This window comes from Pleuronectes platessa, chromosome 4, assembly GCF_947347685.1.
Source record: "Pleuronectes platessa chromosome 4, fPlePla1.1, whole genome shotgun sequence".
Taxonomy (NCBI): domain Eukaryota; kingdom Metazoa; phylum Chordata; class Actinopteri; order Pleuronectiformes; family Pleuronectidae; genus Pleuronectes; species Pleuronectes platessa.
In genome coordinates, this window is record NC_070629.1 from 10914767 (window position 1) to 10935290 (window position 20524).

The 20524-nt window shown below is 40.9% G+C and overlaps 1 protein-coding gene across 3 annotated transcripts; it reads right to left on the reverse strand.

The window, feature by feature from the left end:
- Nucleotides 1-2390: 2390 nt before the first annotated feature.
- On the reverse strand, nucleotides 2391-20505 carry glt1d1 (glycosyltransferase 1 domain containing 1). 3 transcript variants are annotated; one of them, XM_053420078.1, is made up of 12 exons: nucleotides 20025-20503; nucleotides 19588-19739; nucleotides 19334-19439; nucleotides 17558-17609; nucleotides 16627-16663; nucleotides 15940-15996; nucleotides 9521-9619; nucleotides 7880-7929; nucleotides 5735-5778; nucleotides 5159-5279; nucleotides 4481-4579; nucleotides 2391-2847 (listed from the first exon to the last, which is right to left on the reverse strand). In XM_053420078.1, the coding sequence occupies exons 1-12, from the start codon at nucleotides 20090-20092 to the stop codon at nucleotides 2701-2703; spliced, it is 1032 nt and encodes a 343-aa protein (XP_053276053.1). In that variant the 5' UTR covers nucleotides 20093-20503; the 3' UTR covers nucleotides 2391-2700. The 3 variants fall into 3 exon arrangements, 2 of the variants coding, with proteins under 2 accessions (XP_053276053.1, XP_053276054.1); XM_053420079.1 differs by having other exon boundaries at nucleotides 2708-2847; nucleotides 5159-5274; nucleotides 20025-20505; XR_008338265.1 differs by having other exon boundaries at nucleotides 2797-2847; nucleotides 4481-5274; nucleotides 20025-20505.
- Between the last annotated feature and the right edge of the window lie 19 nt (nucleotides 20506-20524).

Here is a 20524-nt window from a genome sequence, read left to right on the forward strand (position 1 = left end):
GCTGCAATTACAGCTGCAAGTCTTTTGGGGTATGTCTCTACCAGCTTTGCACATCTAGAGATGGAAAGGTTTGTCCATTCTTCTTGGCAAAAAAGATGAAGCTCAGTCAGATTGGATGGAGACCGTCTGTGAACCGCAATCTTCAAGTCTTGCCATAGATTCTCTATTGGATTGAGGTCTGGGCTTTGACTGGGCCATTTTAAGACATTAACATTCTTTAATCCAAACCATTCCTTTGTAGCTCTGGCTGTATGTTTAGGGTCATTGTCCTGCTGGAAGATGAACCTCCGCCCCAGTCTCAAGTCTTTTGCAGACTGCATCAGATTTTCTTCAAGGATTTCCCTGTATTTGGCTCCATCCATCTTTCCCTCTATTCTGACCAGTTTCCCTGTACCTGCTGAAGAGAAGCATCCCCACAGCATGATGCTACCACCACCATGTTTCACTGTTGGGATGGTGTGCTCAGGGTGATGGGCAGTGTTGGGTTTTCGCCACACATAGCGTTTTGCATTGAGGCCAAAAAGTTCAATTTTGGTCTCATCTGACCAGAGCACCTTCTTCCACATGTTTGCTGTGTCTCCCATTTTTTATGGATCCCTTTCAACAATGGCTTTCTTCTTGCCACTCTTCCATAAAGGCCAGATTTGTGGAGTAGACGACTAATAGTTGTCCTGTGGACAGATTCTCCCACCTCAGCTGTGGATCTCTGCAACTCCTCCAGAGTAACCATGGGCCTCCTGGTTGCTTCTCTGATTAATTTTCTCCTTGTCCGACTCTTCAGTTTGGGTGGACGGCCTCCTCTTGGTAGGTTTGCGGTTGTGCCATATTCTTTCCATTTTCTTATGATGGATTTTATGGTGCTCAGAGAGATGTTCAAAGCTCTGGATATTTTTTTATAACCTAACCCTGCTTCATATTTCTCCACAACTTTATCCCTGACCTGTTTGGTGAGCTCCTTGGTCTTCATGATGCTGTTTGTTCAGTAATGATCTCCAACAAACTCTGAGTCCGTCACAGAACAGGTGTATTTATACTGAGATTAAATTGCAGACAGGTGGACCCTATTTACTAATTATGTGACTTGCAAATGTGACTTGTGAATGCAATTGGTCGCACCAGATCTTTGTTAGGGGTTTCACAGTAAAGGGGGTGAATACATATGCACTCAACACTTTTCAGATTTTTATTTGTAAATAATTGTGAAATCCATGTAATATTTCCCCCCACTTCCAAATGATGCACTATTTTGTGTTGGTCCATTACATAAACTCACGATGAAATACATTTTAATCTGTGGTTATACCATGACAAAATGTAGAAAAGTCCAAAGGGGGTGAATACTTATGCAAGGCACTGTATGTGGCTTTGATCACCTCAATGCCTTTGTAAACTCCAACAACTGTGAAGAACATGTGATTTTGGAATTGCCCTCCTCTACATTTCATTACCTATCAAGGCCTTTTACATGTACATGTACTGTATAATATTGTTAATATTGGTGAGTGGATGCGTAGGGAGACGTTAAAGATGGCTGACCAGATGGACTCTACGCAATATTTACATAATGTTTAAAGCCACCCAATGTTATTGCTGCATGTGGATATCTACTTCTCTAATTTTTGCACTCACATGCTGGGATATAGTGTAGACACACTGACAAAGTATCTCAAATTACAAACCCAATATATCCAATTTCCAGTTATAATATAGAACTCAGTCTGACAGATATAGATTTCACCAAAACTGTGGCTTTGATCAAACATAATACTGGCTGAAATTGGTGTTTTGTATTATGAAATATCCAGGACCATTTTCTTTGTAAATTTAATTAATTAATTTTTCATTAAATTTTCTCTCATTAAAATTCTATGATCTTGACTGTTGCCTTTCAATTGATTTTCTAATATAAGACGCTTACCAGTTGGTAACAGTATGCTGGTCAGTTACTGATGTCTATATTTTGTGTAATGTTTCATTGTACAGCGTGACATAGTGCAAAACATTTGAGAGAACAATCACGTTTTTCTAACCATCCAGGGCCCAATGTGTTGCCAAAATCAACCTTTGAAATGGCAAATAACAACAACATTTTGTGCCACGTTGCCCTTTAAACAAATTGAGTTTTTGCTATCCTCTGGAATCTGTACAAGCCAACCATTGTGCTTTATTAAAAATGAATGTGGTAGCAAACAGACTGCAGGGGAAAGCAACATTTGAAGCATTTTTAGCAACTGTAGATTAGCTGATCCTGCACTGCATCTGAAAGAAAATCAAGATTTAATGGCACTTTCAAGAATTGATGCTGTTTGCAATACAAGCTGTTTGTATTACAAACAGATTTTGTGCCTCACTACACATTTTCAGATCATCACCCAGTTAAAAACAACCCGTGGAGCTGTTTGCCTTTTTTATTAAGTAGTTCCGATGACTCTCATACACATTATTAACCATAAATACAGTACATTATCAATTTCTAATACAGTACATAAAATATATTGACAAGGCAAACAACCCATTTCTACTGTAGTTCTTGTGTTCAAAGTGCTCTGCTGCATCATTTCAGTTTGGCAGTGCAGATAAAACCGGATTAATTTGTAGAAGACACGTGTGAAAATGGCATGTACAGAATGCCCTGTAGATACACCCGTGTATGTCCCTGTTGCTACTGTTCCTGAGAAAGTCGAGTTGAATGCGGTGATCTTAGTGCAGAATGTCCACCAGCCGCTGGTAGGTTTCTCTCTCTTGTTTCAAGCTGTGATGCTCTTCTACGTAGAGTTTTCCGTTGTGCACCACTCTCTCTCTCAGCTCGTCATCTGACAACAGCCTCTGAGCTTGATGCACAAATTCCTGGCCAGAAAAAAAGCAAAATAAGTCTAATTTACTGCCTGATGCCACTTGAAGCTGGTCATGGAAGTTGCCAGAAGATAAATGTTTTTTTAAGCAATTAAGACAATCGAGGACATAAGAACAGAGCTCAGATAAAAGGCCCTGCACTGATTAGTAAATACTTCAAAAATACATTGCCAAAGGATTGAGATATTTGTGTCTCCAGAGCCAAATAGGACTTTCCAAAAGACCTTCATAGTCCATCCTGTAAGAGCTGCCACCTCTCATTTAATTAGAAAGAAAGGAGAAACCAAATCAAGTTACTGCAAACATTTAAACAACACTACCCAACCAGCTGTCACAGGACAATAAGGATTTATTAATTATACATAAAAAATGAGTAATGTTGCCATCACTGAGCATTGAATGAAATGTAGGTTAGCCACAAAGCATCCTGAATACTAGTTGCTCAACTGTTGGCCCATAAGACTGAGAGAAGCCTCCAACAAAAGGACGCTAAAGTGCCTTAAAGTATTCCTACAGCGTGGCAGCCAACATTTGCTGCCGCAGAGAGCCAATAGGCACACAAACTTTTAGGCACTGCCAGTCAGCAGGCCACTTCACTTTACTTCACTTCAGTCAAGTGATGTGATTATGTCTGAAGAGGCTCTTAGTTGGAAACAGCTCTTCTCTGTGGCCATATGAGAGCAATAAATCCTCAGCAACAGGATTAAAGCTCAACTTATGAGCAGCATGCTTATAATCACTTCACTCCGTGCAAATGAAGGAGCCAGACAGGGGAGGACGTTCACTTTCCCCCCCTACTTGTTTGTTTCTTTTACACATTAGATGATACCTGTGCACGTGTAATAACATTGAAAGCCCATATAATGAGGAAAAACTGACAGAATGATCTGAAATGAGACAGGATTTTGATAGGTGAAATAAAAGTAGATCAACCACAAGGAAAGTTTTTGGCTGAAAGACCAGCGCTCGCTGCCCATTAGTCCTGGCTGAGGTCGTGGTTTATCCAGCCCAAGTCGCTGCAACCATCTGTGAGAGCTTCCTCCTGGCAGATCAGCTGAGCACGTGACCCCCCTGGGGAGGACTTATCTCTACCGTTACGGCAACATCACGCTAGATGACAGCAGCATGCTCAAGCCCTCTGTCAGCTGGCCTTAACCTATGTCATCCTGTCTTTGCATGGGACCTCATTAAATATCGGAATGAAGTGTTCTCAAGGGGGCTCTCTTTCCTGCTTGCTGCTACTCGTTGCATCACTAGGTGATAATGGTATATCTTTGCTCCCTGAATGCTTCACTTTCTGAATCTAACCTGGGCACCTGAGTAAACATCAACATTGTTAACATTATTTTACCTATGTTTGGACTAATGATAAGAATTGAAATTACAAGATGTATCAATAAGATGTAAAGTTGGAGTACTCTTTCTCAAAAGTTTCTACGCTTCTAAAGATACATCCTGAGGCTGGGCTTCAATACTACGCATTAGCATTAAGTACTCTTCCAGTCAGCGCAGGGGTATATGCAGTAGATTCTCTGTGCAGGCCCTCAACACAGTGTTAGACAGTGTTACACAAGCTTAATGGGGCTTAACGCATATGGTGACCTGGTCAGTGACTGTCACTATATACCTTAGGAGACGAGTACAACAGGCCAGTGAACTCATGCTGCACCACAGCTGAATTTCCTGGAATGTCCCTGGCCAGCACAGGTACCCCGAGGTCCATGGCCTATTGGAGCAGAAAGAACATTACACACTCAAAAGTCTCAAACACTGAGATTCGAAATAAGTACGGACAAAAGTTACTCACTCTTTATATTCTCATCAAGGGATTAAAAAAGAAAAGCACCTGAGCTCCGTGGAAATTGTGCTGCTCGGCTCCTCTACACTTCGGTGCCGAGTTGAGTTCACTTACAGAATTAACATCTGTATCCGCTAATACCTTCAGCAGGTTGTTGAGTGAAACATGTTAACATACTAATCAGACTTTAAGCCCACTGTGGATTGTCTTAATCGACTGTGTTTAAAAGAGATTAAGTGGATTTGCAGGTTTTGCTCACTCAGGAATGGGAAGATTTGAGTCAAGCAATTAATTTGGGTAATTGTCCCTGAGGTGGTCAGATAACATTGTAGCAGGGATAAGGACTCCTGTAAATACTCACATCCGATAAATCGAGTTCTCATTCCCTTAATGTTAATCTGCACCACAATGCAGGAGCAACAGAACGATAAATTGAATTTAACAGCATAAATGTCGAAGGCACGACACGGTGTCCTACAATTACCCATGAGCCCTGAAGATGTTTACCTCCAAGATCGCTGCTGACATGCCCTCTGAGATGGAGCTGTTGACCATGGCGAAGCACCTTTTCATGGCAGCGTGAAGCTCCTGTTGGCTCCTCTCCTGGGCCAGGAAGACCCCTGCTGTTCTGCAGACACAGTGGCAAAGCTCAGTCCTGCGTTACTCAGGGTTCACAGAGGCATGAATGATTCTGAGCAGCAGTGACAAGCTCAGGGCAGGAAACATGGCTACATGCACAGAGTGTGCAGGTAAAGTCCTAACCGGAGAGGGCAGCTTCCTGCCGCACAGATCGCTGTTGCGGTGAAGGCCCCCGGCGAAAAACTGAAAGCCAAGACTAGAGAGCAGCGTGACAGGAAAAGAAAGGATCTTGATGCTCCCCTCAAATCGGCATTCTGTTCAGATTATGCTAAAATAAATGTAAGCAATCATTTCGTGTACCGCATGGGATGAATACATGGTAGAGCAGTCATCAAATTTGTTATGGAGCAAGATCTTGGAAATTAATCTGTCAGATCTCAAGTTTGCTTTTATGAGACGTGCAATTGATTAAAAAGATTCAACAAAATAAAACAGATGGTTTACCTTTGAACAACAGCTTCCAATTCGACAGTAAACACAGGATCAATCTGAAAGATTAAAAATTACAAAGACGCGTGAAAACCCTTATCTGAGCACTGTTCTCATCAAGGACGGCAACAATGACTTAATCAGGAGGACAAAATAAACAATGACGCAAAATGTATAATTTCTATTCAGAGCAAATCATTATCTGCAAATCATGTATTTTCAGAGATTGGGGTCAGGATGGGTTGGTTGACCAATCTGATTAATTGCAATGTGGGATTTGCCTGCATTAGCTTGCCCACAGAAAAATCAAAGCATAGTAATTTAGGTCAAAGATGCTACGAAGCAGGATCCTTAGTTTTTCTTCTCTGTCTGTCATTTTATAGCTCGTGGAATTTCTAAATTGAATATGCTTTGCAGCAAATGTGCATTAAAATTAAAGAATTTGATCTGAGAATTTTTTTTGTATACTACTGTAATCTGGGATTAAGCAGACATTGTAGAACCAGCGGGGGATAGATCACGATAAAGGCTGCATTAACAAACACAAATGATTTAAGCACAGATTCTCTGCTGTCCCGCAGTGAGTCAACAGAAAACAGAGGGGAGGGACTTCAGTAGTCCGAAGGGGAAGGCAGATGTTACGCCAATGTTTTTGCTTGTCCAAGTGAATCTGTCATATTTTTCCTTTTCTGAGATAATCACGATGCTCTCTTTTCCTCTACTACATAATTTCTTGTTCTAAAGCAACTCACAAGGTGCAAATGTCTGCTACTGTGTCAGCTCTATCATTATTTATCATTATATTTTCACAGTAAGCTTTCAGTTAATTTTCTTTCATTGTGGTAGAAAGTATGCTGCAGATCGTGTTGCTTGAAAAAAGCCCAGTTACCGAGCAGTGAAATGTGTCATCGCTCACAAACTGACCTGAATTTCACTCTTAATGACAGATGCTGTGCAGCCAGACCACTTATTACTTTCATGAAGTAGCTGTGGATTCATGGTGCATCAGGACAGCCCCAACCAAACATGTCTCAATCTAACTTCTGTCTATTTTTTGATTTTACAGTATCCTCATTAATGTCAAGCAATGTTTACGTTTCGTTATCTGTGGAATCCTGAATTTATCAACGGCGTAATCTGACAGTCATAAAAAATACATGTTTATCATGAGAATAATATATGGCTTTTCATTTCTCAGATGAACAAACAAACAAACACGCTTCCACTGTGATTCAGGGGTGTTGAGATGAATCACACGTCTCTGCTTCCACTGAACCATTTCATCAAACAGCCAGAAAGCCGAGCAGAGCAAGACGCTTCAGTCCATGTCTAATTGAGTTGTTTACAAGCAAAACTAAAGCAGAACATGCCTCTTGCCTGACTCCGCTGTTTGATGCTACACTAGAATACGGTACGATGATGTCATATCAAAGCAAGTCAAAGGTCGAGAGGAGATGAAGACAAACATACAGCGAAATCAGCGAGTGGGAAATTGGAAATAAAATCAGGGAAAACACAGAAGAGCTGTAAGAGCATTGAGGCGCCTGATGCTGCTGCTGCTGCCCGGGATATGACTTCTTTCTGCAGAACAGCATAAAAGTGCAATCAGTAAAAAAAACTCACAGTAAATGTAAAGGCTGATTTATGAATATCATAAATCATGGCAGGCTGTAAGAGTTCAATTGATTTTTCTTCCAGCTACTAGACTTGTGCAGTCAGTGAATGTGCAGTTAATGTCTTCCAGGATGACACATAGGAAGGAAGCATGATGTTGTGTGACAGGGCTAACTGCTTTCTACCAGCACACGTCCAGATAGATGCCCATCCATGTGTATTAAAATGAGGTAGCTCTGCACAGGTCACTAGACAAACGTGAGTGCTAATCTGGGGTATGAAATGCATCAGTAGACCACACACTACAGCTGCTGCTGCTGACCCCCCGCCCTGTGTTTAGAACACTGCCATTTCCTCCCGGCGATGACTGTTAATTCCAGCTAAACAGCTAAAGCCAGTATCTCTGCTACATCCAATTAGAGGCATCCTGTATTCCCAGGGCAGGTTTCGAGGTAATTTAACCGTACAAAGAGTCACAGTACAGAAGGAGAACACATGGCGAGTATGAAAATAAACATACTGACTTTCTGTATAATTGGTACATACCTTTGGCCCAATAATGATCAGCACATTCAGTGGATTCTCACAGTGCCACTCTATAAGACACACAATGTAAATGGTGATGTAAACAAAAACAACATTAGCATGAAAAACAAATTAACAGTCGCAGCTTTCTTATTGGTTACTGCAGCATATATTTGTCCCTCTTCCGTGAAAATCAAGCTTTAAACATGTCAAGATGTTTTGCCTTGTATAAGATATAAGATTTTTTTTAAATTGAAATATGTATTTAATGTTACTGGCTGAATATTTCCATCTTAACACTGAAGTGAACAAATACCATTCTGAAACCAAAATAGAACAGCACAGTTAAGCGCAGACGTTCGCCAAGGCCCAACAGTCCCATGAAGTTCAATCAAGCTGCACCAAATTGCACACACTCATAGATATAGGTCTTCTAAATGTGCCTGGTTCATTTTTCAGCTAGATCCAATAATTATTACCTTGGAAATTGGTGAAAGAAAAAAAAAAAGGCCTTTATCTTTATTTCAAAAGAAGTGAAAAAACTGATATTCATCGCTCCCACACTAAATGTAATTGGTTCTCCCATGACCCGTACCGCATCCTTCCAGTATTTTTGTGTAATCCTGCTGAATAAAAAACTCATAAATGCAGATGAAAATATAACATTCTTGCCAGAGTTAACAAACCAATCCTGTCAACTTGCAGCTGGGGCTAAGGAGCTGGATGACGCTCCTCAACTACAGGGGAACTGTGAGGGTGGCGAGACAGTGAACAGGGGCAGGGCCATATCATTTTTACAAACTTTGGGAAAATGTAATATTGAGGAATAAAGAGTAGTTTCAGGGGCTCTAACAACCTCCTGGAGTGCAACTATCTTGTTTGAACAGTGATATTCAATTCAAATGAAGGCCATGTGACAATCCACACATCTCTATCTGGATAATACAATCATACAGTATAGTTTAACGCCCTCTACCATAAATGTGTTTTATGAAAGCCAAATAAAATAAAAAGATGATAATTGGCAATAGATTGGACATCATCATCAGAAAAAAATATGCCGAACCAAACAATAAAAACAAGTCTCAACTAGAAAGTGTGTCTTTGTGGGGGCGCAGAATAAGCTGTCAGAAGAATCTCATAGCTCTTTCACATAAATTTTCAATTAGCTGAAACTCAACCACAGAGCTCTAACATCATTCTTAAGTCATGAGGACAGAGGCCACGACAAGAAGCCAGTGAGGAAGGCTGTGGGAGTCCACCTGAACCTGAGGTTGACACAGGCGAAAACATGTCTGCATGGCAGCCCATCTTGATGGCCTGCCTACAATATGTGTTCCAGCTTTTTATTTTCAGTACATATATAATTCCAATAGATTGTTATTCCTAGGTCTCATTTGGTGACTATGGGTGACTGGGCCTTTGTTGTTAAAGCCCAGAAGCTGTGGAACAGTTTACCCCCTGAGATCTGACAAGCAACATCAAAAGCATCTTTAAAATGTCCTCTTTTTATGAATATTTGACATATAATGCGTTTTCTTTTGTGTGTAACTTCATTTTCTACCCTGCTGTTGCATGAACTGATTATCTTTCTCATTCTATGTAAATAAAGTTTAATATTATCCCTTATATTTTGGAAACAAAAATACCTACATGGTTTACCTGAAAATACCTTCACCAGATAGAGGGGGTCCTTGACTCTTCTGAGGCCACAGACCAACAGGAAGACACGCAGCTCATCCGCATGCTCAGTGCTTACACCTGGAGAGACGCCAGACACAAAGAAAGACAGCACCACAATATCAAAACACTGCATAATGAACATCCCAAGTACATCGGCATATAATGAAAGCAATACATCACCCAAGGTCATGAGGAAAGAAAGACAGCGGTGACTAATGTGCTCCCACAATTCTCTGATCAGAGCTGTAACACTCAAGAGGGCAATAGTCTGCTGAAAACATTGGAAGGTTGCCGCATAATCAGAGTGTAACACAGCATCATAACTACAGAGCCAGAGTATTCGCTCACTGAGCAGACCTAGATTAAAATGAGATAACCCGGCGCCATGCTAAAAACATCAAATATTTTTAATAGAGAGGCCGGGCCACTAAATCAACTCTCTTCCCAGCCCATCCAACTTTCAGGATCAATCCGAAGATTAGTCGTAAACTGGCTGCAATACAACTGTGATCACTTCCATTTTCTACCGTGGACTGCATTTGACTTTGTAGAGGCAGAGTATATGGGCTGGGAGCCTCGGGAAAGAGCCCTGCTCTGGGGTGATGGCAGCAGACACTGGACTTAGCAATGAGCAAATCCTCTAATGAACTTTAACTAGATAATTACTTCTCACCGTACCTCATAGGCAGGGTTCGTATAGAAGGTGGGCTGAGTTACATTCACAGCTACTTGTGGTGAGTGGCGTGAGCAGGGAGACTAGTTGTTTTAAAGGGCGCTACTTTCTGGAAGTGAGTATCCATGAGTCCTTAAGCAAAGAGGTGTAACCCTGATTTAAACGTCCACCATAATGGAGATTACCAGTCATTCAAGTAGCTGTGTGAGGCTGGACTTCGGCACAGTAGTGTTTGGAGATAAATGTCTGTACCAAATTCCATGGCAATCTATTAAAGACTGCAAGATATCAGTCTTGAGCAGACTGAGGCTGCCAAACAAGACGAGTTAAGATTACACACATATCCCATAAAATGTTTACTGGTGAAACGCAGCGAAATAAGAATATTTATTTTATTTAATCAGTCTCAAAGCTTTAATGCTAAATTCTTTACAACTGAAAAGACAATCCCGGATTAATGTCATTTTAAGCGAAGTTGGTGTCAAGCAACACTTAAGATGTATAAGAATATTTTAATATTAAAGGGTTACAGGAGAAGTTTAATCTGAGATTCCTGACCTTTGATGTCTGACAACGAGCCAGACAGATAAATCATGACGGCAGAGATTGTATTGCTCCTAATAGCTAAGCTGGCAAAGCTGTGGTGAACCACAATTTAAGGTTAAAACAGCTGAGGGGGGTCGGGGGGTGGTGACAGTGGGGTGTTGTCTTAGAGGAACCAAGAAACAAAACATTTAAAAAATAATACCACAGACAGACACCGGCACGTGCTTAAAGCACAGTGACACTCCAGTGAAATCCCCTGCTGCCAGATAAGTCCAGATCAGGAGGCTGAGGCAGCTCTTTTAATGCTATTAAAGAGCATCTTCCAATGTCAGCATGGAGTCTGGGCATTGACCCCGATCCTTGAAGCGGATCGTCAAAAAAACACTTCATCTGTGGGACGCATCAAACTTCCTTGCATTGATTTGCAGGATGTGAGAGGTCGTCAGCTAAGGTAAACACAAGTGTCACTACCTCACAACAAGAAGCAGGAATATAATGGGAAGATCGCTGGAATCATACCAGAGCACAGACCTGTCAAAGGGAACAAGAAATTCAAAGAAACAAACAAAGTCTTTGGATGTGAAACACAATTCATCTTTCCTCAGGGGAGAAAAACAAATTGTACAAATCATCAGTTGTGCCAGCAGCTATCTCTCTGCTCTCTTTCTGTGCAGTTCTGTGAGTTCTATGAAAAACACACTTTTGTTCGTTTGCCTTTGATTTCAGAAGGACATTCTGAAAAATCCCCCGATGCTTTAATCAGTATGTGTGCGTGTGTCTGTGTATATGTCTGTGCATGGATGTGGGAGCATATATCTATCTGAACAGCTTCTCTTAATCTGCCTGGTGGCACAGGATGACAGAGAGTCTGCAGGGTGTAGACAAAATAACATCGGCAAAGGGGACACAATCACATATACTAACTAAATTATAAAAGTGAGATTCTGTCTAAACTCTACAGAGGTTTCAGAGTTTGTGCACAAATTGCCGGAGTCTGAAGTCTGACTTCTTTACTAAAATGTTTGACTGATCATCTACCTGTATGAAGCCACGGTGGAGGAAATGCACCAAAATTACACTGTGGGTTCCGGCAGGGAAGCAGCGTTTCTAGTCAGAAAAATACACACCAAGCTGCACAAACAAGTAACATTTGTGCTGCGGTTTCACTGTGGGCTGTTGATTTTGTTCAGCTCGGTTATCACCACAACAGAGAAAATACGAGGCTTGAAGCTTATCTTCTTAAAATAGCAGGAAAGAAACAGCCAGGTCACATGAGAAGAGAGTGAGTCATTGTGTCTGTTTGTGACTTATGAATAAAGAATTTGGAACTATGCCTCTGTTAGCTGAAAATACATGTTGTATTTGTTGTGCACAAAAGCTCTGTCGGGTTTTAAAGTCCACAAGTTTTACTTTTTTGGTTCAACATAGAAACACATTGAAGGGCATACCTCCATCAACACTACAAAATCGGACACGTTAAGAAATTAGAAATATTTAAAAAAAAAACGGAAGTGGACACAATCCTTAACAGTGAACACAAAGACTAAAGACTCATTAGCACAGTATTTTATCGTAACTCAAAATATGCCAACTAGTAATGCTACGGATTAACAACAATTAACAATAACCCTGGAACAAATCCTCTCAAGAAATCTGAAAATAAGCAGCAGCTGCATCAGCACCGAATTGTACACACTCATAAAAGTCAGCACTCTAAATACGCCGGATTTTAATAAACTAAGATTGTTTGATTATTCCCTGAAAAAATCCCCTATGTTGCAATACAAAAACAAAATAAATCCTAGATCTTCCCCCTGATTAACATCTGCACTAAAATGTAATGTGTTCTTCCCAGGCTCCTTCTCCATCAAGCTTAGTAGAATTCGGTTTAGTAGATTTAGCGTAATCTTGCTAAGAAACAAACGAAGAATAACACTTAGTACAGTGCAGACCTCAGCCAAGGTCCAACAGTTCCCTTCAACTCGATCAAGCTGCACCAGACTGCATACACTGATGAATGAATCCTGGATCTGCCCCATGTCTCAGATCTGACCCAAAATCGAATGGGTTCTTCCCTGACCCATGCCCCATCCTTTCACCAAGTGTTATGGGAATCAATTCGTTTTTTTTTTTTTGAATAATCTTGTTTATAAACAAACCAACCAACCAACAAACATAACCTCCTTGATGGGGGTATCACAAATCTGAAAATAGAATACTATAAAAAGATAACTGGCATTTCTCTGAACACCTCACCTTTGCCCGTCCTTTGAATTTTAATAATCTATCTCTCACAGAGCTTCTTCACTCAACGCTTCATGTGTAATTTATTCAATATCAATCATCCGCAACCCAACACACACCCTGCTTGTTTCCAATGATCCTTCGGTGAGTCAAAGGATCGCTGCACTTTCTTCTCATGTATCCCCTTAACCTCACCTCACAGGACACACAGCAGGGGCCACAAACAACATACACCAATCGGCTTACATGGACTGACAGCTTCTGGATCCCAGTGCTGAAGTTAGTGCCTCAGGAGGGTTCATGACACCCAGAGGATAATCACAGAGACGTATACAGTAAAGTCACGTTTCTTCAATCATGTAGGAGGGTTGCTTTTCCTCTTTCATGTTCACTGCAGGATGTCTTTTTTTACAGTGTGTCACTGCAACACAGCGCCACACAGAATACATCTATTCCACATCTTCGTTAAGGTCGCCCATAGACCTCATACTCAAGATTTTGATATGATTATGTCCCGCCAGATGGAGGGGTGAAAAATGTAATCAATATGCACACAGATCTGGGAGGAGAGAAGACACACACATGGTATAATGCCCCCTGCTGTGCTGGGAGTGTGTGTGAAGATTGGATGAGAGGCGACGGGAGAGAATGCAGGTTGCTGCAGGAGTCACTTCTGTCAGAATGCGTTTGATGTGTTTTCATAAACCTAAAACATGAGTGAAATTGCTGAGACTGCTTACCGAAAGTGACAAAGCAGGTAATCAAGGTCTTAAAGGAGCACATGTCAAATAGAATGGCTAAGTCCAGATCACCCATCAACAGCTGAACAACAACGCCTTTAAGGTTTTATGAAATCTGTAAAATGTATCCTCTCAAAAGCACATTTTTAATATGCAGGATCAGTTATAATGAAAATTTGAAGTCAGAAATCTCTTGCTTGAGGTCACCTTCACTTGTCCCTTTTACATAAAAGCTGGAATTTGACCAGAATATACTAAACGGATGGAACTTCTTCTTAAAGATGCATCTAACATGTGGTGTATAAAATACTTGAAAGCCATACTTGAGTAAAAGTACAGATATCCTACCTGAAAGTGACTTCGGTAAAAGTAAAAGTCAGCCGTCAGAAAATGACTTCAGTTAAAGTCCTAAAGTAGCTCATATTAAATGTACTTAAGTATCAAAAGTATCTGGTGTTGAAGTAAAAGTACAAGTACCAAAATAAAAAATGCAAAGTGCTTTTTATAGTAGGCCTATACAGACACAAAACAACCCAAAATGTTTCTAGATGCTGAGGTTCAAATAGTAATGGACTAGTGCATCTGAACTTCTAGAGACAACAAAGAATCAACACAACAGATTAAACAAGTGCCTCTTGTGTCTGCCTAAGAACATTAATACACCAGAGTATAACCACTAAAACATTCTGTAAATATCACTAAACATGGATCTTTCATCGCAGCCCGACCAACCTCTAGACGCTTAGGGTCTCGCGCTGCCCCCCCCCTCCTTCCTGCGCATCTCCCAAGGCAGCGGGCACACGAGAGAGCGAGAGAGAGGTGCGCCGTGTTTAAAGCCCGTGTTGCGCCAACCTCCGCTGCTCAAGTAACGAGCCAGTTTTGAGAATGTAAGAAATAGAACGTACAGATATTTTTGTGTTCAAATGTGACGAGTAAAAGTAAAAAGTCGCAAGGAAAATAAGAACTCAAGTAAAGTACAGATATGTGAAAAATCTACTTAAGTTCAGTAACGAACTATTCTACTTCGTAACTTCCCACCACTGCATCTAACCCACATCTGCGAGTGAGGAAAACCCCAAAAATCACAAATGCAGGAAGCGGAACGATGTTTACAGCCTGGAAAACAACTATGAATCTGAATATAGTGCTTCCATCTGATAGTATTAGCCCCTATTTCAAGTATAATAAATGGAGAAGTGTCCGTGGGCGATTAGTATTACTCGTACTGGTTGTGAGGCATAGTGACGAATGGCCCCCGGCTGGAGGGCTATTAATCAACTGCTCCTCTGTGCAGTCAAACAGTGCTCTGTATGAGCACGAATGTACCTGAGAGGGAAATCATCTCGCAATTTTCCAATTTAAAGTCCAGGTTGTGTGTGGGGAGGATGCTCGGATGAGCTGTTGTGTACATTTACTGGGGTATTCAAATGGGAGGTTGGATAAGGCTGGAAGCTCATGGCCACCCTGATCACCAGGCTGATGCAACTCACAAAGCTGAGTAAATGTATGCTCACTGTTTGGAGCTTTTCAGGTTTGGGGAGTATGAAGAGGAGATAAGGGGAGAGATGAAGGATGCAGTCTAGAATAAGGATATATATTAGATCGGATATACTCTTTACATGCAAACAGTTACATGGGGCACTCGTGTATGTCTGACACCAGAATCCCTATTTTAAAAAGGGATCTTAAGTTTCACTGTGCAGTTACCTTTCCGTTTTAATGCACGGATAATAATATCAAGCACCTGTTCCACTAAGGCTGTCCCTGCTGTGATTAGATAGACAGCGATTACTTTGAGTCTGTCATGTTTACAAATTCTTAAGCAAGACTGCCTCAGTCTTTTACTAAAATGTTACATCCCAATAAAAATCAGTTCTTACGCAGCACACAAATATCCAGGTAAAAGACAGTATAGGCTATATTTCTTTCATATGTACAACAAATATATATGACAGCAATTCACAATTTACTATCCCGTCAATAAGGCAATGAAAACTAATGGGAAAAATAAAAAAAAGTGTATTACTTGCTTTCTCTGGATGATAAAGAAACCTCAGAAGAGATTTCACTAGAACATTTTTTTTTCTCCAGGCATAAATAAGTAAAGCTATAGATGTGTAAAGTGGTGCCTGGTAATTCTCCCATGTTATCTAGACAACTGCTGCAATGACAACTTGCTGAAGCGGTGACAGTACCTGAGCTCCTCAAGAATTCTGTCCAGGAGAATTTGTCAGTCACGTACGTCTGGATACCTTTAAAATGAACACAGGGCATAGGGCTGTTAGCTTTTAATGTACAACCGTGATTCAATCCACAGTGAAATAAATAATCCAAGTGGCTTTTAATTTCGGAGGTATATAACCTGAATTGTTTTTGATTATCATGGCCTTAGGTTTATAGTGTAACCTCTTAAAATGTAAACTGCAGACACATCCTATAGTCCTCATAGGCTTTATTCATATAAGGTGCAATCACTGACGTTTGTTTAAAAACCTCCAATATGTGAAAAACAGAAGACGATTGAACAAGATCAGACTAATATTTTGTGCGGCCCATGTAAAAAAAAGCTCTTCAGTGTGATCACTATCTGGTGACAAGCTTGAAAAATAAGCTTCCACTGGCCGTGCAGCAGGCTCAGGGCTCTGCTCTAATCTATGAAGGGACACTATTTGCCAAACAAGGCTGCTGGTGGGAAGCAACAGGGAAGAGTGATTTGGGCCGTCCTACATGCTGCGGTGCCCAATGGCAAAAGCAAATATGACGCCGTACACCAGACAGTATGATAATGGAGGAAAAAATGTCAAAGCTGATTAATGTAACACTTCAGTAGAGAGTCAGGGATGCACGTCATCAGGCGAGGATATTCATCCCGCAGAGCTTACCTTGGGGCTGGACATAGATTTTACTGCCCTGGGACAGCTTCAAAGAAAAAAAGCAGAGCATTAGAAAAGTCTGGATAAAACAAGCACTAAATATAAATGTGTTTTAAAATCAATCAGTAATTACTGATATTGCTTCTATATACAAATTGGATTTGATTATATCTTACTGTGTATTTTTCCTCTTTATGCCAGGAAATAAAAAGATCCACTTAATGCTCTTTGTGCGGCAATCGTATTTAATCGGAATCTTAACTTTAAATGAGTCAGGAAAGCAGTTGCTAAGATAATGAGGGCACTGAAAAATAGATCACAGGGGAGGGAAAGGAAATTGACTGGGTGTTATCACACTGGATCCATCCCCTACGTGTGTTTTCTGTCACATTAAAAAGCATAGCGATGCCTCTCAGTGCCTGTCCTGTCTGCCTGCTGTCAGCACTAAATGCTGGAGATAAAGCATGCCACTCGCTGCAATCTACTGCTCACGGCTGGAATCTAATCTGAAAATAAAGTATGGTAATATTGTTTTAATGCTCAGCTATTACGGGACAGGGCAGGATATTGTGTTTGTATAAAACCCCTTCTGTTGTATTTATTGAAGCCGGCAGCCTCCTGCTGTCTGTCGCTGTGCCTTAAAATGCAAACAAAAAAAACTTTTTCTCGCACTCTTGATTTTCATACTTGCTGAGCAAGAAATAGGTCGATGTTTAGTTTATATGAAAATAGCATTCATGGGTTTTGTTAGCTAAGTTTGGAGGGTTAGGGTGCAGCACAAGGCTGGAATATGCCGACAGGCACACACACAATTCTGACAGTAAAATCTCAAGAAATGAACAATGACGAACATTAGACACAAACTTCATCATGCATCAATGCTGATTAGTTATAAACTAGTTAAGTTGATTTATTAAAATACAAAAGACAAGAATCATACCAAAGACATCTCTGCATCTTCTTTTAGTTTGTCAGTAAATGCAACAGCAAACCTGATAAAAAAAGAAACTTTGTTTTCACCCACATAAAAGCAAGAATTCCATTGCCAACAGTAAATGATCACATTGACAAGCAATGACAACAATAGAGAAAAAGCATAGATGACACAAAAAAGTCTTGAGACTAAACAGTTAAGCTTTGGATTGAAGGCACAGGACTTAAAAATGAATACAACAAGAATACAAAGAGTAAAACAAAGGGAATGTAGAGCAAAAAACAGTGGAGAGATATTCATTTGCAGGTATGTGAGGGTGCGTTAGAAAATGGGCCGAAAGGCTGGGAGTGTTGACTGTATTTCATGATTAAGGTTTGTGTGAGGAGGCACTAGCAGCAAGAGGTGCAAGGATTCAGATGTTTGAAGTGATGAGACCTTGATGTCTCCTTTTCTCCCAGAAGACAATTAGCCCCTTCGATTCACAAGATTGATGCTTAACCACCTATTTCCATCGCAACAATAGCAGCAGATTCCTGGATGTGACGTCAGGGCACAGGACAGGCCTGTCTGCAGATTAACGTTTAAACGTATCAGTGTTAAACTAGGGAAGGAGGGAACACGCAGCCTGCACAGCTGGGGTTAGCTCCCATGTGCTCAGCCTCATTCTTTCATGCCAGTACTCCAGGCTCTTGTGAGGATCCAGTCTGTTTTTTTATATATCCACAGATACACTAGTTAAGATTCAGATGCTTTGCAACAGATGAAATCTTTGTGAGAAATATAGCAGAAAATTCAAGAATACTAAATACTATTCCACATTCAAATAGGCAACATACTGTAGACAGTGCTTTATGACATGACCCATTTATTCCAATTGGTCACACTGTGACACAATCCTTTTTTTCCCTTGTAAATCTACAAAAGGTTTGTTAGCATGTCTAAAAATAAGGTTTAATGAAATTGAAGGATGACTCAATTTCATTTGAACAATTTCAAGTGAAATGTATAAATAGGTAGAGTAATAAAAAAGCATAAAAAAGTAGTCACATCTGCTGCCTGTCCAGATTCAATAAAAAAATGCAGTAGAGCTAGACCTATCTTTTGATTGACTGGTAAAAATTGCCGATGTGGACATATATCGGTGTCGGAATTTGTGTTCGCCAATATTAAAACTTTATTTTAAAGAATAATAATACTGCAGAAAAGTTGTGCGTTTATGTTTACATTTTATGTTTGATTCATATTCTGGATATTTGGTTGTATTTTGCTTTATAGTTACTTATAGAAGGGATTACAGTAACTTACTTAAAAAAATATGTATATATATTGGCTGATATATTGGTATCAGATTTCTTTGAAAATTCCCAAAAATCCATATGGGTCGCAGTACTAACAACTGAATAGTGTCCATTACTGATATAATAATTATATCCCAGGGGACATAACTTGTTCAAACGGGGATATGTCATCTTGTTATAGCAGAACAAGAGCAGGTTGAACATACGAATGATGATCACATAAAAGCTACCAGCCTGCACAGTAACATAACCATAACAAACGTTATTAGTTACACCTGTCTGCTGTAAAAACTGCTTCTTACCCACTTTACAATCCCAACGTTAGTTTAATTAACGGCTTCATTAGCTGATCATGTTCCCACTCACTGGAACAGGGAAGTGGTCTCATACAGTTTGTGGGATGTGTTGAATAAAAATGTAAGATTCCTGTGCTCAAGCTCCCTGAAAGGAGGCAGGTTAAATCAGTAGCTTTCAGCAGCATCACCTGGCTTTCAGCAGCACCTGCTCCATAACCACACGCTTCTGTTTCACTTTCACATCTTCATTTATGTCGGTTCCGCCAAAGACGACGCCGAAGGGTACCTGGATGTCTGGTGTGAAGGTTGGACATAAAACAGAAAGGATCTCAAATCTGTGGAACAGTTGGCTGTCAGCTTGTGACGGTGTTATAGCGTGGACAAAGGGACATGTATGTACAGCAAATAAGGAAATAGATCACACAGGGGGAAGTACGTTTACCCAGGAGGAGTCTAGCTGCCTTGAACAGGTGAATGGCCAGTGCAGCCTCAAATGGAGGATTCTGGGATACTAAGTTCGCCACCTCAGCAGGGGACTGAAATTCTGCTGCATCCCTGAGCTCACACGTGTGTCCTGCTGACTCTATATAGGACCTACAGTGGGAAGAAACACGTCACTGTGAACAACAGGGGAAGTTCAGTAAAGTTGCAAACATTCAAATAACTTCATCTCAAAATCCTTGTTAACATTCTCTATTGATCTACTGCTTCTTGATCACACCACACAGTCAAACTCCAGCTGGCTTACTCCAGCCAGGAAAGTTACTGTGCTGTTGCACAACAACTTTATTTATAGATCAAACCCGGACAACACCTACACTGCGACTTCCTCTCACAGCCTAAACAACTACAGCTTCTGAAAGCCACACTGTCAATTACCTGATCCTCTCAGCTGTGGTGTGGTTCCCAGTTTGAGGGCTGAGGCAGGCAAGGAACAGTAATTTCATACCTCCACTAAAAGGCTGGGCTGTCGAGCATATACACCTATTTCACGCGAGGGCACTAAGCACACGTAGTGAGGCAGCGAGCGGAGCCTCGGTGTGCGCTGTCCTCGGCTCGTTACACCGGTAGATCACGTTTCCTGAACACATGCTGAAGTTACACGCAGCACTCAGCTGCACCAGCGCTCTGCTAGGTGAGCTTTATGGCGAGTGAGCAGCACGCTCCACATGTTTACACGTCCGCCCCCTATATGGTCCCCTGGAAACACGCGAAGGTCCGACACAACCGCCAAGACACTTTATTTTTGACTCTACACACATTGACAGATACATATTCACACACAGAACACAGCGGCATCCTCCAGACACGCGTATCAACGTCAGGGGTTTGCGCTGACAACAACTCCGAGGGAAAAAAGACAACTTCCTCCTCCCGAC

Excerpts from the sequence above, each read along its gene's own strand:
- glt1d1 (XM_053420078.1), bottom strand. The coding sequence starts at position 20,092 with ATGAAATTACTGTTCCTTGCCTGCCTCAGCCCTCAAACTGGGAACCAC. Across the intron at positions 9,620-15,939 it reads AGAATTCTTGAGGAGCTCAG|GTGTAAGCACTGAGCATGCG; the intron begins GTACTGTCACCG and ends GCGTCTCTCCAG. Across the intron at positions 7,930-9,520 it reads TCTGGTGAAGGTATTTTCAG|AGTGGCACTGTGAGAATCCA; the intron begins GTAAACCATGTA and ends TGTGTCTTATAG.